The sequence below is a fragment of the Plectropomus leopardus genome, chromosome 5 (genome assembly GCF_026936395.1).
Source record: "Plectropomus leopardus strain MGB_pleo_1.0 chromosome 5, ASM2693639v1, whole genome shotgun sequence".
Classification (NCBI taxonomy): domain Eukaryota; kingdom Metazoa; phylum Chordata; class Actinopteri; order Perciformes; family Serranidae; genus Plectropomus; species Plectropomus leopardus.
The window spans coordinates 21,532,493-21,555,005 of record NC_142180.1 but is presented as its reverse complement, the minus strand read 5'-3'; the positions used below and the strand labels follow the sequence as shown (position 1 = coordinate 21,555,005).

General features: G+C 39.0%; 1 protein-coding gene and 1 long non-coding RNA gene across 5 annotated transcripts in view; one reads left to right on the top strand and one right to left on the bottom strand.

The window, feature by feature from the left end:
- pex5la (peroxisomal biogenesis factor 5-like a) overlaps positions 1-22,513 on the top strand; it is a 122,645-nt gene that overhangs the window by 52,744 nt on the left and 47,388 nt on the right. For all 3 annotated transcript variants that reach the window (XM_088077727.1, XM_088077726.1, XM_042516559.2), the window contains one exon: positions 15,284-15,395. In XM_088077727.1, coding sequence (XP_087933853.1) covers positions 15,284-15,395 — 112 coding nt within the window. The remainder of the gene's footprint in view (positions 1-15,283; positions 15,396-22,513) is intronic.
- Positions 1-22,513, bottom strand: part of LOC148189563 (uncharacterized) — a 157,174-nt gene that overhangs the window by 94,033 nt on the left and 40,628 nt on the right. For both annotated transcript variants that reach the window (XR_015776611.1, XR_015776610.1), the window contains exon 2: positions 13,349-13,463. This is a non-coding gene — a long non-coding RNA (uncharacterized LOC148189563). The remainder of the gene's footprint in view (positions 1-13,348; positions 13,464-22,513) is intronic.

Genomic DNA, 22,513 nt, shown 5'->3' with positions numbered 1-22,513 from the left:
TACTTTTCATCAACATCTAGGTCAGTGAGTCAAAAAGTTAATTTCAGACACTAATCTCCAAAACTAAGCGTTTTGGGAACAAAGCAAAAAAACCTTGTTTTGAGACAGTGCATTTCTTAAAAAGGCTTTAAACTACTTTTCTCAGACTAATAGGCCATACAATTCTTGTAATCCTTCAACACACCTGAAAACATGGCAATTAACAGCCGCTGCTGTCAGTCCAGTCACATTAAAGCACCTGCAGTATCGCTGTCAAGTGACTGCTCAGAAATGCCGTACGAAACAACACAGCAACAGACTAGGGATGCCTCCAAAAACCAAAAAAGAAGCAGCATGAAACTAGACATCTATCTGTAGCAACAGCAACAGAGACAAATATTATTTTAACAGTTCTTTCCATTTCTTAGTCCCAGTAAGGATGACTCCTAGTGGTAAAATAAAATATGTGATTATATGACTTTTAATTTGCAGCCCAAATACCAAAGAGTAAATGTGCTTTTAACTATGAAACATGTCATTTAATTTGTGCAAAATGAAAACATTTTACCAGGAATTTAAATATAATATCACTTAGTTCTCTAAGCCTGACTTCAGTTGTTAAAACACGTGTTCCTTCATCTCAATAAACATGGACATTGTGGTTTATTCTGAGAAAATACAGCATTGCTCTGGTGCCATAAATACCTACAAAAGTATTAATTTTCAGCTAAAAATATTCCCCAATAATTACACAATTTCAGTAAAGTTTGCAAAACACTTCAGTGCTCAGCTGTGTCAGAAAATTACTGAGCAATTTTTTTTTATCAAATTATCTGTGGCCTGTTTTAAAAAAAAAAAAAAAGCCACTTCAGTAGAAATTAATCAGATCGGGGCTGAGTGCCATAGACAGGGCAGGAAAATTGGAAAATATTAAAAGACAGACTTTTGCTTTGTTGGTTTTGGTCTTTTCTTTGGGTTTGCTGAATATTAGATAATACAGAATAGTGTGACCCTTATTTAAAAAAAAATGAATGCACACAATAGGACAAAATTCAGTCTTTTACACGATTTCATTTCCAAATTTACAGCCTAAGGACAAATCTTGTAAAGTCATTATGATGAGTCATAAAACACCCAAGTAACTGAACTCCAGTATGCAGGCCTGTGGGAGTAAATGGAACAGTTCATCGCCACCCACAACAACAGCTACGATACAGCTGTAATGAGTAAACAACCTGCTGCATTACAGAGAAAACTGCAAAGATATATGAGAATTAAAAAAATGTAAAAAAGCCTTAAAAAGATCAGATTCTGAAGAGCTGAATGAGAAATAATTCCTCATCATAACATACTCCACATGTGAACCACACATACTGAAAGATGTTGGATGTAATTACTTCTCAAGACATGATACCTTATATAGCCTCCAGGTTTAACAACCATTTTAGCTCCTCCGCTTTGATATTGTGTATCCACCTTTCCCTTTATGTAGTGTTCTCCATCCTCCCCACCTCCTCGTGTCCTCACCTCGACCTCCCCGCCTTCAAAGCTCTGACAAGTTTAACTGGTACACGGTTCCCTTAACAGCAACATCTGAGAGATCTCTTGGAGTCAAGCCCAAGCGGCACAATTAGCTCAAGTTTTCCATTACATAATTTTCTACATTATTCCTTAAAGTAAACAAAGTGCCAAAGTGATTTGCATAGGAGAGGAGCAAAAAGGTATAACATGAGGGGAGCAAAGGAGGGGGAAAAAAGCAGATGGGGAAAATGGTAACCTCCTTGTAGAGACTGGAGGGAGTAATGGGCGTACAACTCAGGAAGATGCACTCTTGGCTTAAGAGCCAACCTGTAATTGGCATTTGTGTGCTATCCGCTACCAGAGTGTCTGATGCATCTCCCCTGATGAATGTGGTAGATCCTCTGTCCTATTTTATGGATGATTAGAAGAGTAGAAAATGCAGAGGTGTTGTCATCATGACCATTATTTAAAATTGGCCCCCATGGCAATCACAGGAAGTGCTTTGAAGAACATCTACAGCAATCATGTAGTGTGCGGTAATGATAGCTCAGTGTCCTCCATCAGGAGACTGCCAACAGTGATGTTCAGCCATATCCTTGGTACAGTTATGACTCAATCTTATCTGCTCAAAACTGACAGTGAAATATGATGTTTTTTAAAAAAAAAAAAAAGCTCAAAATTTAAATCTTACTTAGTTTTTTGATTATTCGTAGAGATGTCCCAGTCAAGTTTTTTTTTTTTGCCCCCATTCCCGATCTGGGTCATTTGATATTAAGTATCTGCCCTGATCCCATACTTGTATTTACCGTGATTATACAGCTACACAATACAAACCTCAAGTAATTTTAAGTTATTAAAATCAATCCAGTGTATATGCTTCACGGTTTAATAGCTCTGCAATGCAGTACAAGAAAAACTGTCTGCATCCAAACAGTTCCGTGAGGATTTTTGTACTTTATTTTTGCACGAATAAAGTAAAAATGGCTCTCATCACAATTCCACTTAGTGCAACATTTGTTTTTCAACAAAATAACAAAGTAAACTAACTAAATGTGGCTACAGAAATTGCTCTCAAACGCAGCACAGTAATATAAGTACAGAACACTATACTTGAGTAATTTAATCACAATTCCACTTCAAAGTACTGTTATTGCTGAACAACAAATAAAAATCTGTCACAATTCTGCTTATTACAGCATTAGAGTTCACTAAAAATGAACAACAAAAATTTCAATTCCACTTTGAGTGCCGCAGCAGCTCAAGTTAAACATGAAAAAAACAGTTTCTACTTACTTGAGTAGCAGCATTACCATAAAACCTGAATATCTGCTGCAAATCGTGATGAAATCTGTGTGGCAGCTGACATAATTACAGAATTGGGTGGGGCACATGCTAAAAATAACCGATCACTATCAGTTAAAAAATACGTTGATCGGACATGATGCTAAGCCTTCCGATCCGATCAGGACATCCCTAATTATTGGATATGATCAACAGCGATTATAAGTAACTATGCCAGTCAAACAGTAGCTCTGTCATAATGCCAATGTGTTTATGTTTCACAAATTTCATATTTACAAGTTCCTCATATCAGTGTAGCCTCTGAACATGCAAAGATTTGTTAATTTGCACTAAACACAAGCTGAGGCTGTCATTAGGGAATAAGAACATGTCACAAGTTTTTTCACATAAATGTCTAAATGTCTAAACCACAAATATCAATCCTCTGGTGGTAACAATGGAAAAGAACATTTCAGAGCAAATCATGTTTAGATGTTTCACCCATAAATACTTGGCATAAAGTCCAACACTTTTTAAGCGGCTGTTGGCTTTCACCTGGGTTGTAACCTTGTCAGCGATCCTATTTGTGATATTTATGGACAGAATCTCAATGTGCAGTTAGGGGGCGGGGGGTGTCCAGTTTAGGGAGCTCAGAATTGCATCTCTGATCTTTGCAGATGATGTGGTCCTGTTGGTTTTGTCAGACTGTGACCTCAATCAAGCAGCGGGGCAGTTTACAGCCAAGTGTGAAGCCATCGGGATGAGAGTTGGTACCTCAGGGTGCCCATGTACAAAGGCTATGTCCTTGCCGCAGTGACCGCAGGTTCGACTCCAACCTGTGGCTCTTTGTTTGGTGTCTCTCTCCCTTTCACCCTGAAGCCTTTCTATCACAATAAAGCCCCAAAAAATCATCTCTGAAAGTCAGTACCTCCAAGTCTGACACCATGGTTCTCTGACTTGTCCGCTCTGGGTTGGGAGTGACTTACTGCCCCATGTGAAGGAGTTCCAGTTGTTCATAAGTGAGAGTAAAATGGAGCATGTGATGGACATATGATTTGGTGAAGCGTCAGCAGGAGGGCCGCCCCCTGAAAGCTGGAAATTCGAATCATCGGTCTGAGACTACTCAGTCGACTGAGTGTTTCAAGTCGAGCCGTCATTTTTTTTCGAGTCAGTAAGCTGTGCAGTGTACTTCTGGGAACAGACTTTGCTGTGGAGTGAAAGCTCCTGACTGTCACGCTACTCTTTGGTAGGCTGCACTGGATGTGGTGCAGCGGGACAGAGGAGGAGGGACTCTTCACCACAGAGCTCTAAGATAATATTGTCTTCTTTCTTCTGCTTAAAAGTGGTGAATTTACAGCTCACAGCGACTGAATGGCTTTTGTTTGATCTCTAGTGTGTGCAAAAAATGTTGTTGCACACTGCCCGTTCTTCCTTAGTGCATTTAGCTTGTTTACTGTATAACATGAATGTTATTGTCACACTGAAATGCTAAATCCCGTTCAAACTTTAAAACTTCAGATTTTGAAAAAAAAGTCAAACATTTGTATTTAACGGCCAAATCTTATCTGACTGACATGATTCTGAGTTGGGTAAAGCCCACGTCAGCAGTGACGCATGTATCGCACCGGCGCATCGTGGTGAAGGTAAAGCTTTTAATTTACTGGCCCAGCTACGTTTCAGCCCTCACCTACAGTCATGAGCTTTGGTTAGTAACTGAAAAAATGAGATCACGGATACAAGCAGCCAAAATGAGTTTAGTCAGGAGGGTGGCTGGGCTCAGCCTGAATGATAGGGTGAGGAACTCAAACATCCGGAGGGAGTTCAGAGTGGAGCCGTTACTCTTTTGTGTTGAATGAGCAGAATCAGGAGATTTGCGCATCTACTTAGGATGCCTCTTGGGGGCCTTCTGTTGGAGGTTCTCAGGGCACGTATAACTGATGGGAGGCCACAGGACAGAACCAGAACACACTGGAGGGATTATATATCTCATCTGAACTGGGATGACTCGGTATCCCCCTGGAGGAGTTGGAAACCATTGCTGGGGAATGTGACATCTGGAATATTTTTCCAAGCCTGCTGCCTCCACAACCCAGCCCTGGATAATGAAATGGAAATGGATTGAAGGATGGATATTTCAATCAGAGCTAGTGTAGCGACTGACCAACAAACCAACTAAAAACATCAACCATAAAGCTGCTAGAATGGCTAAAATCTTTACCCGACATGTCCCAAAACTGTATAACCCTAAGAGATCCATCACTCAGCAGCAGCTTCCTATAAATGAGATCCTTTTTTTATAATCCTCATTGAGTCAAGTAAGAGCCAAGCTGGTTGCAATTTTTCACAAATAAGGTTCTCATTTCACAGCTAAACACGATGTCATATTTTCTGAGAATATGCCAACGCTGCCAACTTTCAGCAGCGAACATGACTCAGCAGGGCTCTTGGCCAAGAGGCTGTCAACAGCTCTCATTATTCTCTAAAAACCTCCTGACTATTTAATGAATTTAATGTATTACTTGAAAATTATGGTATTCTATAAATGTCCAGCATGCTGCTCTGCTAACAGCGCTGACCTTCAGTCAATCAGTCACAACATCAAAAACAGTGAGTCTTTAGGGAAAGCTTCAGCCTGCATGCAGAAAACATTTTCACTGCTTAAACAAATAGAGTGTAAGAATCCAAGGTCATCTGTCATGAGGAGGAATTTCCACACAGACCACATGGGTTGAACAGTCCACCTCTGTTTAATGCAGACTGTAACTCTCGGATGTCCCTAATGCTTTACGAGCATCAGAAAGACTGTTATTCACTGACAGATGTTTTTCCAGTTATCATCCACTCAGCCACTGCGAGCATGTGAATTTATGAATGCCATTTACATTGTTGAGAGATTCTCCCCCTCCAGTCCCCAGGTCCCATGTCTCCGCAAGAGAGCACTATATTTATACATCTCAGCTGGCTTTTATGTTGAATGGGCCAGTCAGCTGAGGAGCTGTTTAGATGGAGCTACACTGGATTTGTTGAATACAGGAAAAAAAAGAAAAAAGAATTGTTTCAAAAGAAACTGTATTTTTTAAAATCATTATCTATGATGTACAATATCAATATCGTATCGTACTGTAGATTTTCACATTTCACATTTATCTCTGTGCAGTGATGCACGGTGGTGTATTAGTTCACATTGGATTTCATGAAAAACTAATGTAATATACATTAAGGACACCAGCTAGGGTACATACAGTGTCAGAAGCAATATAAAAAAGATAATTTAATGTTACAGAAACAAAACATCTTCTGTGAGCTTTAAAAATGTAGAACTGAGATTAAAATTAATACAAAACTCCATGAACCCTGCCATAATAATTTCCAGAACTTACTGACTTGTAATGCATTACATACTTTCAAGGAAACTTAAACTACACAAGTAGATGATATGTAAGATATATTACTGCTACATGTCAAAGCGCTAATAAAGATTAAAAACTAGGGGCGTCAATCAAGGCAAATGATCAGGATCTGCGATATTCGAGCTTACAAAGTTTTATCTGATCCTTTATAATGCATAGCAAGGCAGCAAGTGCAGCCGTCGTTAACCTTTCAACTCCCTTTTTTACGTCTCTCCATCACTGGACTGAGCTCCTATGTGTGTGAGAGCAAGATCTGAGGTCCACCGACAGCAAAACATCAGGACATCAATGACAGCAAAATGCAGAATGACACCGTTTATTATTATTATTTATTTATTTATTTATATTATTGTTAGTATTATTACTTTTCTTGCCAGTTTTCTTTTTTATTTCACCTCAATGTAAGAGTCTCTTTCATTTTGCTGGCACTAATGGCGCATTGTGTTTCACTGTTCTACTCCGAGAAGAAAGCGGTGCAGAGTTTACGACAACCGCTCAACACACCACTGCAAATTCAAAAAAAAAAAACAAAAAAAAAAACACAGCTGTCACACCACTGAGCAGAAAGCCAACAAGAGTGATGTTTTAATGTTGCCTACTCCACATAAAAATGTACAAATGATGAATATAAAGATTCAGTGGAACATTGTTTACTTAGGTAGGCACTTAAGCAAGGCTGCACTGAAGCAACAAACACTTGAGAATACTCTCTGAGAGGGACAGAGAAATACCCTTGAGACAACAACAAAAAAAGATTAAAAAGAGGGTTTGTTATTTTTTTTACTTTTTTATTCATTTTTACAAAATAATAAACATTACGGAACAGTTTCGATGCTGATTTTTTTATGAATGGTATTCAATTGTCAAGCAAGTCCATAATTTATTTCTATCAGGATCTCAGGCTAAAATACTTGATCAGGACAAGCCTATTAATAACCTGATAAATCATGATGCTAAGACCAAAAGGACACAGAAGTTGACTGAGTGTTATTTGTCTGTGGGGCTCTATAGGCAATGACAGCTATTTTCATCACTGATTAATTTAGCTTTTAAAAATTAATTTATTAATTAAGTGAAATGTAAAATGTTAAAAATTATTTTTTCAAATTACTTGTTTTGTCCTACTAACAGTCTAAGACCCAAAGATTTTAAATCTACATTTTTTTTAAGCATAAGACAACATGTTGTCATACTGGAGAGGTTTTTAATTTGTTATTAACAGAGCATGTGAGTGCAGCGGAGCAGGAGCAAGCAGGAGGATTTTGGCTGGAGAGCAGAGAGCCTTTGAGAAAAAGCTGGAGCATCACCTTATCTCTGGCTCCATCCCACTACAATTTCACTCCGGTGCCGCTCACACCATGCGTCTAAAGCATGTCTGACCCAGAAAGTACTTAAAAAGTCATACATTTAGGTGTACTATTCCTGTAAAAGTAACAGATAACAATGATATGGAAAAAGAATGTGGCAGCATCGTTTCAGCTGGTAAAGATTCACTCTGGAATCACATTTACCAAAAGTACAAAAATGTATTGAAAAATTGGAGCGTGCAATGGCGTGTGATACGGGTTGTGACTGACAGCGCCAGCAACATGATAAAAGCATTTAACCTCCTCCCTGGCACAGAGGAAGAAGATAGTGAGGTGAATGCGGGTGCCAGCAGCAGCAGCAGCAGCAGCAGCAGCACTAAACATGAGGAAGAGGAGGATGAGGGACCACCTGCACTCTCACAAGTCAAACAATCTAACATTAAAATACAAGGCAGATGTTTTTCTTTTTTTTTTCTGGAGCGAGCACTGAGCGATTTGAGTGGAGCAGGGTGAAATCCGAGTGAAGGGTGGAGCGATGATTAGCGGAGCGGCCTGCATCGCCTCTGAGCGGGCATTAGGCAGAATTTACAGCTCTGTGCCCCAGGAGCGGGAATTCTTGTCACTCCGCTCCGCTCACATGCTCTGTTTCTTAATAAATCACTCATTCAATTAATCAATTAAATTGTTCCAAGGTAATTTTCTGTCAATAAAACTAATTGATTAATCGTTTCAGCTCTGATTGTCTAAAACAAAAGAATAACAAACTCACACAACACCTGCCAGGCATGTTTGTATACGTGACTGAGACAGATTTATATATATTACTTAATATTACTGTTAAATTATTCTAAAAGATAAAAAGAAGCCAGTTTTCTCAAAAAAAATATATAGCCACCTACAAAAAACAGTGAGCTAAACCACTAGACCCATCTCATCATCAACACACACACAGGCGCGCAGGCTTAAAGGGAAAAAGTGTTTTGATGTGGTAAATAATAATAGCAGGGTGGATGAATGCTGCTGTTTTTGTTTTGTCTGAATGACAAGCAGAGCTTCTCTCCTTCACTGCAGTTGGGTCTGTCAGTTAAATCATTCCCACGTATGTTTAAGGTAGCGTTTTAATTAGGTAGCGTTTCAGCTGGATACGGGTAATTAAAGCAGCAGAAGCCATTGGAAATGATTCATTTCTTCCATTAAAGGCCAACAGTTGAGTTGTTATTATTCAGCTTTTATCAAGTTTTGCAGCAAAGATAAAAGGAGACATCTCCCTCTTGACAACACTAACGATTGTAACTGAGGTGGCTCAGCCTTCACTCAGACTCTATTACACTTTTCAAAGCACAGACCGTAAATCACTAGATAAATTCGACCTTTGAAAACAAGTCTACCCCTATATATTCTCATCCTATAATTTGTCGCTGGTGTCCAGAATTGGGGGGAAATGCATGGGCCGGCGGCAGCGGAGGGTGAAATCAGGTTACTTCACACTGTGAGACTTCCCATGAACCAAAGCTTTATTCTGACACCAGAACAGCACAAACTCTAATTACCTATGCTGGGTCAGCGTTCTCGCAGCGCAGCACAAACTCTCCAAACAACGTAATGACCCCTCACTGGATATTATTTATGTACCTCTTTTTTTCAAAGGTTTTCTGCGTGCTGCAGAAGTTTCAGCTTTTTTTGGTTTGTGCAGCAGATATTAAATCTTATTCCAACTTGTGATCATCTTCTACTTTTCCTCATTTCATCTCTTTGTTGGACATCATTATTGTGAAATTTGGACACATTTCTGTTGTTCAAATATGCATGAAGCGAATTCCATATATCTAACTCATCATGATGAAATTAGCTACAGTATGTGTCTTAACCTGGGCCCCCTTCAACAGCTTAAAAAACATACGAACTGTTTAAACACTCTAACATTTACTAATTCCACAAAAAAACACAAATGTAAGCTGATGAAACGTTTCAGTGGAAAAACAGAAACAGGAAATGACCCATTACATCTGTTTGGAATATCAGATATGTAAAACCTGGTTAAATATGATGATATTTTACATGCACCATATCTACAGTATGATTGCTGTTGATTGTACTTTTTACACCACACTATGACTCCCAAACCTATTAGATTTCTGTTATTTTTGTTTTTAAACTGTTTGCTCATAAGAGGTCTAATGGCAAGTCAGTCATTTTCTCGCGTCCTCTTGACCCCAAACATAAGTGGCAATACAATGTAAAATTACATTCTCTAATTTTCTTGTTTGTGAGTTACTTTTTTTTTTTGCAGACCGCCAGGAGAAAAAATTATTAACGTATGTGATGTAAACAAACATCACACACTGAGCAATTTTAGAGCTAAGTTGTGTCAGCAGCTACAAAAAATAAATTTCCCATTATTTTACATCACATTGAGGGAGATAACTGTCAAAATGTCATTTCACACAACAAAATTCCACGACTTTTTTCGAAACTCTCGCTGGTTTTCACCACTTCCATGACTTCCAGGCCTGGAAAAGGTGTTTTTTGAAATTCCATGACTTTTTCAGGTTTTCCATGATTATGGGAACCCTGAAATCACTGTATATGTTAAGTAGACAATTAAACAGGATGTATTTGCTCAATTTAAAAAATGGATCATCAATGCAAAATGCAATAATAGAGGCTCATTGTTGTTCCTCATTTTTAGCTAAAGAACAGTAAGACTGCATTGCTCTCTTTCTCTGTTTCATAATACACTCAGAAGATTCAAAGAAGTAAAAACTGAATTTATTTTGTGATATCTGTTTTCAACCATTTAGGCCTTTAAATAACATTTTTTAATTTATTTGACAATGGTTATGTTTACATCCTTGTAACACTAAATTTTAACCAAATCAAAAGAAAATCTGCAAAAAGGTGAAATTCTTCTAAATGTGTGCTCCCATCCACCACTGCAATGTGAATAGTCGGAGTTGGGCATAGCAAGATAACAGTTGGTTGCACCAGTTCTCATGTGCCTTTAAATTACTGCAGAAGAAGAGGCCTCTATGAGATAAAGCAATAAGTGAGCACAGCTAGACCAAAAATCGTGGAAAACAATAAAGAAATCATGACGCAAAAAGTACAGTATTTCTGTTTGTTTCATGCTCATGTCCATGTATGCAGTATAATGATTTTGTTAGTGCATGAAATATTGTCTTAATTGGTATACATATTTCTTAATTTTGTCACCTTCATCCAATGCACATCTTAGATTGCTTTTTTTCCAACACTTTTTGGATATCAAAGGGTCAAAAGAAAAGAGAAAATATGTCAAGGAATAAATATGTTGGCATAACTATTATTTTTACGCATAAAACAGTGGGATTTGTGGACCCTCGAGCAAAACAAATGAGTTAAATACCACTATAATCACACAGGTGGATGGATTTATACATTTTTAAATGTGAGGGCTCACACAATGGAGACATGGGATGAATACCCCATTCAGTACCCTTTCATATGAAGCATATGGCAGGTTGTGTGCAGCCCATTCCATGATTGGTAATTAAACTCTTAGCACCTTCATTAAGATTCTGCTTACAAACACAGCCTGGAGAGTTACAATAGCAAATGTCATGTTTCCTCGCTGCCAGCATTATATACACTCTACTCTGACAACAGTGGTAGCGGCTTACCCTTTCTACCTTCAATTATGAAGCATTGGTTGGTAAATTGTGGCCAGCTGCACCTGGAGTATTCAGGCTTCAGGGTAACAATAATGAATTGGATGTAACTTATTCTGCAGCTGCACTGGCAAGCCTACAAATTGGTGCATCACACACAAGGTGATTAGCATTTTCATGGTTTGGAAAGTGAAATAAGCAATAACGGTAAAGCAATTATTGTTTGGGACACATCCATCCCATTTCACTAAACCCAGCTCATCTCAGCGGTTCTCTCAATAACAACTATATGACACTGAGTGAGATTACATGCAACTACCTGCTCCTGTTTGTGTGGAAATCTGATTTCTTAAATTTAATGTAAATGAGGGACCTAGTTTCCTTAATTGTGCACTCGTATTTTGATTTCTTTTTTAATATGTGCATTATAAAGACTTAAAACAAAAAGTAACATTATAACTGCAGTGCTAAAGGATGAAAGATGCATGTAGTTCAGTTTTCTTTCATCACAAAAAAAAGAATCTTAAATAGTAAAAGCGCTACACATTAATCGCACAGGTGTTTTCACATATTGTGCCTGATTACAGCTCTTCTGAAGGTGTAGTCACACTAGATTTTACTCCTCATTTATTCCTATAACGAATAGATTGAGAAGTTTCCACTTCCGGCCATGAATGAAACACTAACTGATTGAAATTGCAATCCAATGTCCACACAGAGGATGGAGTGGGATTGACCTCTTATTCAGGAAATATTGATTGCTTTTATTTATGTTTATGTTAATGGATGGCAAAATAAAGCAAGCAGCAGAGAGGGAGGGACGCTGCTTAGCTATAATAAGCACAAGAACAGCGACAGAGGTTGATGTCAATAAAATAATTTGATATAAAGTCACGTAATTGACAACTTGTCATGGTCTCCACTTCCACTGCTACACCAATGACGTCTAGCTCTACATTTCCACTAAATCCATCACCGCTGCAACTCAGTCCACTCTAACTGCCGAACTGAAATGAAATTATGGATGCAAGCCAACTTCCTCAAACTAATCTGTGATAAATCAGACATGATCATTGTCAGGCTCAGATTTCTCACCAAAAACACATCACCATTGATTACTCTACTCCCATATATCTGTAATCTCTGAGTTATTTTTAATAGTGACCTCTCCCTGGAGCACCACGTTAATTAAATCACCAGAACTTTCTTTTCTCCACCTAAAATGCATAGCTCCTCGTCCCCCATCACTATTCCTCTCTGCTGCTGAAACTTAGATCCATGCCTGCATCACATTCACAACTGATGACTGCAATGGCATTCTTTAAGGTACATCACCCAAAGACCTAAAAAACTAAAACCTAATAAACTCCAGTATATTCAGAACTCTGCGGCTTGAATATAACAAATGGAAAATGTTTTTCGGCATATGTGTAATATTTTGACATCTAAATCACTATTATCAGGCGGCAATTCCTTTAATTTTGAAAGTCAATGACAAAAGTTAAAGCTTTGACCCTGTTGTCACATTCATCACCGATCAGAGAGCAGTGAAAGCCCCCACGACCTGCCCCGAACTCGGCGGGCCCACAAGAGAAGACACCCCAACACTCCAGGATCAACAGCTGGTGATTTGACTGACGAGAAGGACTCAAGTGATGAAACTTTGCACCCCGAGGATGAGGTCGCAGCCCACATGGAGTTCAAGAAACCCAAGGGGGATCCTTTTGAGGTTTTATGGTAGTGGAGGGAGCATGTTTACGATGTTTCCCCCATCCTGGCATTGTGCCCAGCTAGTGAAAGAGATTTTACCTCGAGGTAAAATAGGTAATTTGTAACTTAACAACGGAGAATTCAGCTGAAACAAGAGACTGTGGACGATATACTTTATCTGCACAGCAACCTCAAGCCCTAAGGACATAAGCCTAAATATCAGCACAGTGAGTTACAACTAGGCAAAATGTTCTCCTAATGTGAAAGACAGTCCCTTTATTGTGAGGAACTGTAGCCTGTGTGAGTTTAATTACAGGTGCAGGTAGGGCTGGCAGTGGGCGGGTGCGGCTTTGACTTGGAAGTAATGACGGGTAACGTGTCAAACTTAATGGGTATGGGCGGATGCTAGTTTTTATAAATGGACCCATGCAGAACTCTGCCTCCACTGGCTCTCTTTCCAAAAACTGATCCAATTAACCAGACCCCCTCCTACCTTACAACGCGCTCCATCGCCACACTCCCTCCTGCAGCCTCCGATCCTCTGATGCCAAAACTCCTGTCTCCACCACTCAGGACGAAGCTGTGGTCCAAATGCTCCTCCAAATGTTCTGGAAAAAAAGAAGACAAAACCCAAGTCTGTAGGCAACAGTGTCATCATAAACAATAAAGATGCCAGTTTGGTTTTTAAAAAAAAAATGTGTTCAGGGGTTAAGGAGACATCTTTGTGCAGACAAGATGTATGAAAAGGTTTAAATGTAACCAGGTAATTACAGGGCATGTAAAGACACCGTCCAATTTCCTGCCTTACAATGACATTTTCCAATTACCATGTTGTGTGTGCATGCCATCATAATGATGTGATTGTGTGATGTCGATAATTCTTCATTCAGCAATGGCTAAACAGCAGCTGTGTTTTGATGTCTTTCACAAAAGCTGTAAAAAGAAGTTGGCTGCAGCCTCACATTTGGGCAAAATCAGTCACTAATGCAGCAGTCCAACCATATGCCAGTGTTCAGTCATTACTGGCACACACACAGCGAGGACTAAAATAACAGCCATCCATGTCTCAAAATACTCAGAACATGATTAATGTGCTCTTTGTTATATGTATAGTCTCTATACTTTTCACATAAACATTAAAGGGACAGTTAAACTCAAAATTATAAAATACTTTTCTCTTACCCGTAGTGCCATTTATCAGCCTAAACTGTTTTGGTGTGAATTGCTGAGTGTTGGAGATATTGGCCATAGAGATGCCTGCCTTCTCTTGAATATAATTGATTTAAATGGCACTCGATTTGTGGTGCTAAATCACAAAGAAAAAAGAATACATTTGAAAAACTCAACAGCAATGTCTCTTTCCAGAAATCATGATCCAGTTATTAAAGATCATCCACACACCTTGTAATAAGCAGTTTCATGAAGGAACTATGTATTTTCTAGTGAATTACACCTGCCAACCGTATCACAGCACAAAAGGAAGCGTTCATCTCCTGCTAGCTTACAGAGGACCACTGAGCTAGTTACAGCTCAGCTGGGGAGGACGGTGTTAATATCTGCATCTCCTGCTGTCATGAGCACATGCCTCTCCTACATGAAACTTTTTGGAACAAAGTCTGTGGATTATCCTGAGTAACCGTGTCATGATTTGTTAAAAGAGAGTCGGAGACGAGATGTGTATTTACTGTATGCATTTGCATACTGTATTGTATATATGTTTATGTATACTATCTGTATGTATATGAATGTCGAAGAGCGACTGGGGCGTCAGGATGGGTTCTGTTTTATTTTGTTTTTTGTTTTTTGGTTAAGTATGTCTTATTTAGTTTGATTTGATTTTCTTTTTGACTGTGGATCCTCTTATATCAATATCATTTTTGTATAAAGTTAAAAATATATATATATTTGTATGAATGTTAAAATGAAAAAGAAAATAAATGACAAAAAAATAGAAGGTAGACATCTCTACGTCCGATATCTCAAACACTCTGCAGCTCACACTAAACAATCTAGATTGATGAATAGCACTACAAGTACAGAAAAAAAAGTATTTCAGATTTTGGGGTGAACTGGCCCTTTAACACAACCCAAGTAGGAACTCTTGTCACTGTTAACACAGGCTGCAACATCCCTTAAATCTGAGTGGATCAACACACACTTGAATCACTTCAGTGTATCTATGTCAAGATGCTGTGAATAAATGATGTGCTGCAAAAGAGCAAAAATGTGTTATCTTCCTAAAAAGACACACAGACATGTTGAAACTTTTGCAATGCAGGGATGTGGCAGTATAAGGACACTGGTGTCATCCGTATCATGCCCAACAGGGCTGAACTTCTCTTTTTGTTAACATACCAGGGACTCTTGTACTGTGTGATTGGAGTGTAATGCTGAGAGCCTGAACTGTCTTGTCTGTTTGCCCTTACAGCTGGTGAGTGAGCAACAAGAAAGCCGCCCGCTTTTAAGTCCCTCCATCGACGATTTTCTCTGCGAGACCAAGTGTGATGGGGTTTCCCGCCCAGTGACTTCCAACACAGCAGGTATTGTACAATTTCAGTCTGCATAAACACGTCTGTCTAACATACGTAGATGACCCAGTATTACAAGTCATTTTTAGTCAAGAGATGCTAATAGCACCCAGGCATCTACAGCCAACAATGCCATTTGACTTGAGTGGAACAGCTAATAGGGCTATTTACACCTGGCGTATAAAGGGTTATGTCAGAGGCAATTGCACAGATGTCTGTGGCCAGTAATGGTGTAAATCACTAGTTTCATTACGATACAAAAATATATTGATACTTTGGAAAATTATACGATATTTGCCAATATCCCAGTCTGCCACAATGTGATTTTGATTTGATTCGATTCAGGGGACTGGGATCGATATAAACTGATATGCCACCTATTTCTTTTTATCTTTTGGCCCAAAAAAATGAAAACAACAAAATGTCAACAACTGTCATTGGTTAAGTGCAGTAAAGTTTAATTTAAATTGACTCCACAAACACACATCAGACAGCACATTAGATAAGTATACTCTCCTGTCAGAGAGCCCGTTCTGGAAGTTATTTTTTAATTTTAACCCAAACCAACATCTTTTTCCTAAAAATGGAGGAATATCTGGCTGGAATAAAACTTCTCCAAACAGTCATAAAACATGGATTACCAATGAGACCATTTAACAAAAGTATAAAATTCAGCTAAATAATAATTGTAAAGGTTCACAGACAAAAAAGTAATTTTTTTCTGATCACCCATTATGAGCTTAAGCACTTTCACATTGCATAAATTAGCCTAGAGGCACGAGGATTTTACCTCACCTCACAGCTTAAAAATTCACATATATTATTTACACTTTTTCTCACTCAGTGCTGGTTTAAGTGACTCCAGGCTGCATGCATACATTTTTTAAGGTCTAACATTGTTGAAAAAGAGCAGATAATGTTGCCTTGTTGCTGCAAGAAGCTACTGGAAAGAGATGCTCAGACAGGCAGTCACATCATCAAAAATCCCATAACGTCATTGTTTAAATACGATATGTTTTGTCTGTTTACTAGGGCTGTTACTAACTCAGAATAATGCCAGTTGAATCGGATTTGGCTCTTCAATACGAATATTCAACGATTTCTTTTGTTTTCTATACAAAGTTTTAACTTTTGAACGACCTCCGCAGGACATTTAGTGTGACTGTAGCATTTATGTCATCTAATAAAAAAGATAATAGCGTTAACCAACACTAGATATCAAAGAAAAGCCACAGACTGTATCGTGTTAAGTTGCTGTGAGCTGTAAATTCACCACTTTAAAGCAGAGGGTCTCACCTGTCTTCTCCTCTGTGCCACTGTCTATGCACTGCCTTCATGTCCGCAGCTCCAAAGAGTACCGTGAAACTTAAGAGCACTCACTCCACAGCAAAATCTGGGGACCAAAACATGCCCAGAAGTACACTGCATGCTGGCTAGTAGAAAAAAAAGGGAAAGCCCTGCTGTTAACCCTAATTCCCTCCGAAATCTAACAAATATTTCCACACAGCTGATTTATTCCTAAGTTAATTACATTATCCTCGTCTTTTCCGTCGCAGCTTAGGCGTATCATAATGCTGATGATATGGATCGATGTTTTCCCTATGCATTGGCCAAAATTGCGCCATTGATCACTAAATCGGTTTACTGATCCAAATCGATGGATTGTGACACCCCTAGTGGACAACAATGCTAGTGTAAAAGTCCATTGCATCTCACTCCCTCTACGGACTGTACTGCTCTTTATACTACCTCACCTCACATGACTTTGTGGCAGTAGGCTTGCAAAATCTTTCTCACACATTTACCACTTTAATTCCAGAGAATATCTAAGGCTGTTTAGAGCTATTCTTAACCATGACCTCTTTGCCCTAATTCTATCCACTTCCAACCTCTACATGTCAACATGACAAGTACGAGCCATTCACAGCACACAGTGGGATCCATAATAACATGTCATAGGTATGGGTATAAATAGCCCAATAGCTTATATAACAGAAACTCTGTTTTCAATTTGCTGCTTAACAGACTCCACGTCAAAAGAAGAATATGGAATACAAATGTACTCTCACTCTGCAGTATACAGTGGAAAAGCTTTTTTATATCATGCTGTGGTTATTAACGTGAGGGACTGGATGGCACATTGGATGATGCCTCCTGTAAACAACATGTTTTCATTATCCATGGCAACAATACTGTGGAGGCTGCAATCGATTCAGCTGGGTTATGTGTCTATTAAAGACACCATCACACCAGTAATCACTATTAGTAGTACCAACACAAAAAGTATGTTTAAAACATACACAACAAAGAGCTCATAATAACATAATCAGAGCCAAACAAATACATTCGAACCAACATCAAAATGTAATGGAACGCCATTTCTGAAATTAAAAAAATAAAAAAAATAAAAAGGAACCAGGCCAGAAACAACTGGCCCAGGGGGGTTCACATGCACACACACTGCCCTGCACTACACAAAAGAAAACAACTTGTAAAACGCCATGTGCAAGCTTTGATGCTTGCAGTTCTATCGTGTGAAAATGGCCAAGACCAAGTTTAAGTGCAGTCATTATTACATTGTTTGCTGTGGTGAGCGTGTGTTTGATCGAGAGACAGAGAGTTACTGTGGATGCACTGAGAGCAGACAGGTGTTGGCGGTCAGAGCAGAGAGTCTCCTGTGTGCTTCTCGACCATAGTGTGGAAACTGAAGGAGGACGGTTAACATGTTCACAACAGGACTGATGTTCTTTTATTACATTTTATTAAAACGTTTAATGATGAGAAAGACAAGGCTTGAAGTTACAAGTTATAATGTTCTACTGTGATTGGAGATTTTCACAATTCGATGGTTAAACAAAGGCATATTATTCAACTAGTGCATCAGTTCATCTAATTTCATCATAACACATATGCCTACATGTGAGAGCAGTGCATTTTGACTGTATCCAGTGTTGTGTTGGTTATACTATAGAATGATGTATTGCTTTTGTATCGTGAATAATACAAAAGCTATGGATTTTTTTAATTGCATACTTAAAGGCAATGTTAGTCTGAAGAAACACTTTTTTTTTTTTTGGTTTTCCAATATTCAGCCTCATTGCATGGAGGCCAGCACAACAACTCACTGGAAATGTGAAGTGCATTATTAAACAGGATGGATCCTGATATATATGTGTTCATCTTAAAACTGGGTCATCAATGGAAAAATGCAATACCACCTCTAATGGAGGTTCATTTTTGTTTCGTATTTGTCAGCTCATGAATTACATTATCGTTACACGATACGTTTTATCGCCCAGCCCTGCTCTGTCTGTCTCTCAGTTAAGGGTTTCTTAACCTCAAAAACACTAGAGACTCATGATGCAGCAAATGCACTGAAACTTTATTTTCCTTCAAGTTTCAACAACACTGTGGGCAACTGCAGAAGACTAGCATTATATAGTTACAGATAGTATACAAATGTAGTATGCATCAATGACATCAACAGCCTATTGAGTACAAAACCACAGCCATTAATATACAAAGCAGTGGCCCAAACTGGCAGATCAGATTTTCCTTGTAGCTCAATTTATCTGTACATACACAAGGGCAACATCTTGACAGTAGAGAGAACAGTGAAACTTAGATTATTCATGAGTGTCTCTCTGTGTATTGTACAGTATATATATTCATTATAACTCTTTCATCCTGCCACTGAATAAATTAAAATTTAACTAGGTCAAAATCAGTGTTGAGAAATTGAATGTTCTGACTTAAACAGATGCCAAATGCCATCTTGGTTTCCACATGGATGGGACCCTAATCACTGAGCTGTGCCATCTTCTGAATGACGATGATTTGCAGAACCAGATTGCACAGCTGACATGTGTCATCTCCAAACTGGCCACTGACTGTGCTGACAAAGTATGGGCAAATGCTGTGAGAAACTCTCAAACTTCTGTCTCCCCAGTGCCTCCTGCTGCTCCCGTTGACAATGACACATAGTTTGTCATGAATCTCAAAATCCTCCAAATGGTCAAATACTGTCTAACATGTAGTCTATGTGCAATATTGTAGAGGTATGTGCCACATAAATGCAAATCTTTACACAAATAAAATCATCAGCACCATGTGGTTAAGTGTTGTGTTTCAACACTGTAAGCAGTTTTCTCACTCTCCACACGATTACTTCAGTTTGCTCCAGCTGCTCTGATTTCCTCCCACAGTCTAAAGACATGCAGGTGAAGAGATTTTAGGTGTGACTGTCTGTCAATCTGTTTTCACACTGTGATGGACTGGCACTGAATAACACTAAACAGGAATTAGCAAGCAAAGGAAATCAATAATGAATGATAATTGCCAGCTCAAATATGCTAATCCATACAAGACCTGCATCATGGTGTGCTCTCTCTTGCATGCAGTTGTGCTTCCATATGACTTTGAGGTTGATGACTATTTTTGCCCCTTGACGGAACTTTAAAAATCATAAATTATAAATTGGTTTTATGGGTATCTGGGGTTTAGAAACACACTGGTCAATTAAGTGTCTGTTTAAATTTTCAATTCAAGTAAGAAAATAAGAAAAAAGTCTGAAGCCATAACCTACAGTAACTTAATCAGCAGGTTACCTCTGTTGAGAAGAAATTACAGTGCAGGGTCCTTCCCACTTGGTTAGGATATCTATCACTACTCATTTGCAGACGTAGGCTGAAACTCATTTATTCAAGACGAGCCTCTCATTAACACCCCCTCACTGTATAAAATCCCCTCTCCTCTGTTCTCGTGCTCAAAAATCTTTTGTCTCTTTTGTCAGCACTTGGCTTTAACATGCTGGTTCAATAGACACAGGGCTACTCTGAAGACACGATGGTTCTCATCTTTGAATTCACTTGAACACAGCTGATTGTTTGTGATATCAGTGATCAATTAGGATCAATTCCTTCTCTCTTAAAATGTAGTTTAGTAAATGTTAAATTGTAAATCTAGATGTTGTCTTACTGGGAAATGTCCAATTGATGTATGTCCCACCACTAAAAAGCAACCGACCCATTAACATCAGCTCTAGTGAGCAAAACACTGTATTTAGCCAGGTGGTAGCTGACAAAATCACCAGGAAGAATGTCAGCACTGCACATTTCTGCAAACCATGGATACTTTTAATTTGCACATTATTATGTAATGGATATGTTAAAGTGTTAGATTCAGGCACATAAACCATTTGGTTATGGCTCTGAAATGATCCTGTCCTGGCTGTACAAACCAGGTTTTGGGGGCACAATCCCAACCAAAAAAGCAGCAGTGTTTCAGTAAAGATAACAGCTTTTCATGCCCCGCCCGGCAGGTACGGCAGTATGTCTCTGTAAACTCACCACTTTTCGTAGCAATATCCCAGCTGGAAAAACTGGCTGTCACAAAACACCCACACTTGGTGTCAAAAAAGAGTTGGAAACAGCAATTACTCTAAATAACAACCTGTTTTGCTGTTTGTTGGTCTTGAAGAGTTGTCTGCAGCTTGACCATTGTTTTACCCAGTCCACCACCCCGTCCAGCTTCCAATGATAAAGTCAGCTCCTATACTTCATCAGTTTAGAAATGTTGATTTCAGTGTTCGAAATTAACTTTTTGACAAACCTGCGCGATACCTTCCAACTACCAGCCAATAATCTGCCTCTGCACAACAAGTAAGCTCCTGTCAGGCATCACTGCGATTAGATAAGATGAGTAGGCATATGGCTCAATACATGAGCAGCGAAACACTGGTGATGGCTAACCAACCAGACATCGTAGTGGTTGATAAAGAAGAGAAGAAGGCAGCAGTGAAAGCTGTAGCAATCTCGAGTGATTGCAACATCAGGAAGAAGGAACAAGAGAAGCACGAGAAATACCAAGGGCTGAAAGAGGAGCTACAGAAGGTGTGGAAGGTAAAGGCAGTGGTGGTACCAGCGGTGATCAGAGCACTCGGGGCTGTAACCCCCAAACTGGGACAGTGACTCCAGCAGATTCCAGGAACAACATTTTAGATCTCAGTCCAGAAGTGTGCAATCCTAGGAACAGCAAAGATACTTGGCAGGACCCTCAAGCTCCCAGGCCTCTGGTAGAGGACCCAAGCTTGAAGGAAGAGACCGCCAAAAGAGGATAGTGTGAGAAAGGAATTTATATATATGCAGTATATCACTATAGCCTCGGCATGTGAACATGTTGCCTGTTAAGCAGTGTTTAGGTGTTTAAGACACTTTCAGCATAGTCTAATTACATGACTGTTTTGGTACAATAATTAACCTGCCTCTGTGGTAGATGAACTTCCAAGATTTACTCTGCAAATGAAAAATCAACCAGCACTTGGCATTTGGTGGGTGTTAATTTTGGACCCTGGTTGATATGATGCATATGAAAATGTAACATATACTTGGTTTGCAGAAACTTGCAACGTCATCATTTTCTTCTGGTGGCTGAGCTTAAACTGTCAACCAGCGACAGCAATGTTAATTGACTGTAGCCAGCTGGGGCTGATAAAATTCGCTAGTTGTCATTCCAGTCAGCGAATTTAACAATTATTGACGAGAACATTAAACTGCCACTGTTATTGTGGGCTGTGACGGTATGGTTTTTTGTCACTGCAGTGATAGAGCAATGTATTACCCCGGTTTGGAGGTTTATGCAAACCCAGCCACCCCCTCCTCTGAAGGAGTACAGTCCCACAACACCAGCACAGAAGCTTAACGACGTTCTGCTGATTACTATGATTACTGTGTTTTCATTTCATATCACACACCATATGCATTCCCGTAACTTTTACCAGCAAAAACAAGAAAGAAAACAAAATGCAGTGATGACGGTAATGAGCCTAATCCCGTGGTAGGCATCACATAACTGCAGTATTGCGGAAATGAGGTTACCATAAAAGCCCTACTGCTATTACTAAACTTTAAAATGGTTAAATAATGTCTAGGCACTGTTAAGACGGGTTTCTTGGAATCTAAGCAAGCAACATTTCTAATTTTAGAGGTTTAACTCTCAAAGGTTGTATGAATATGTATGTTATTTCTCTTCTCACTACCAACACTATGTTGTGAGGCTGAGATCTAACGACTAATAAAATGCTCAGTAATCATATTTATTTCCTCACCATGAGTCCATTGGTCACCACAGCG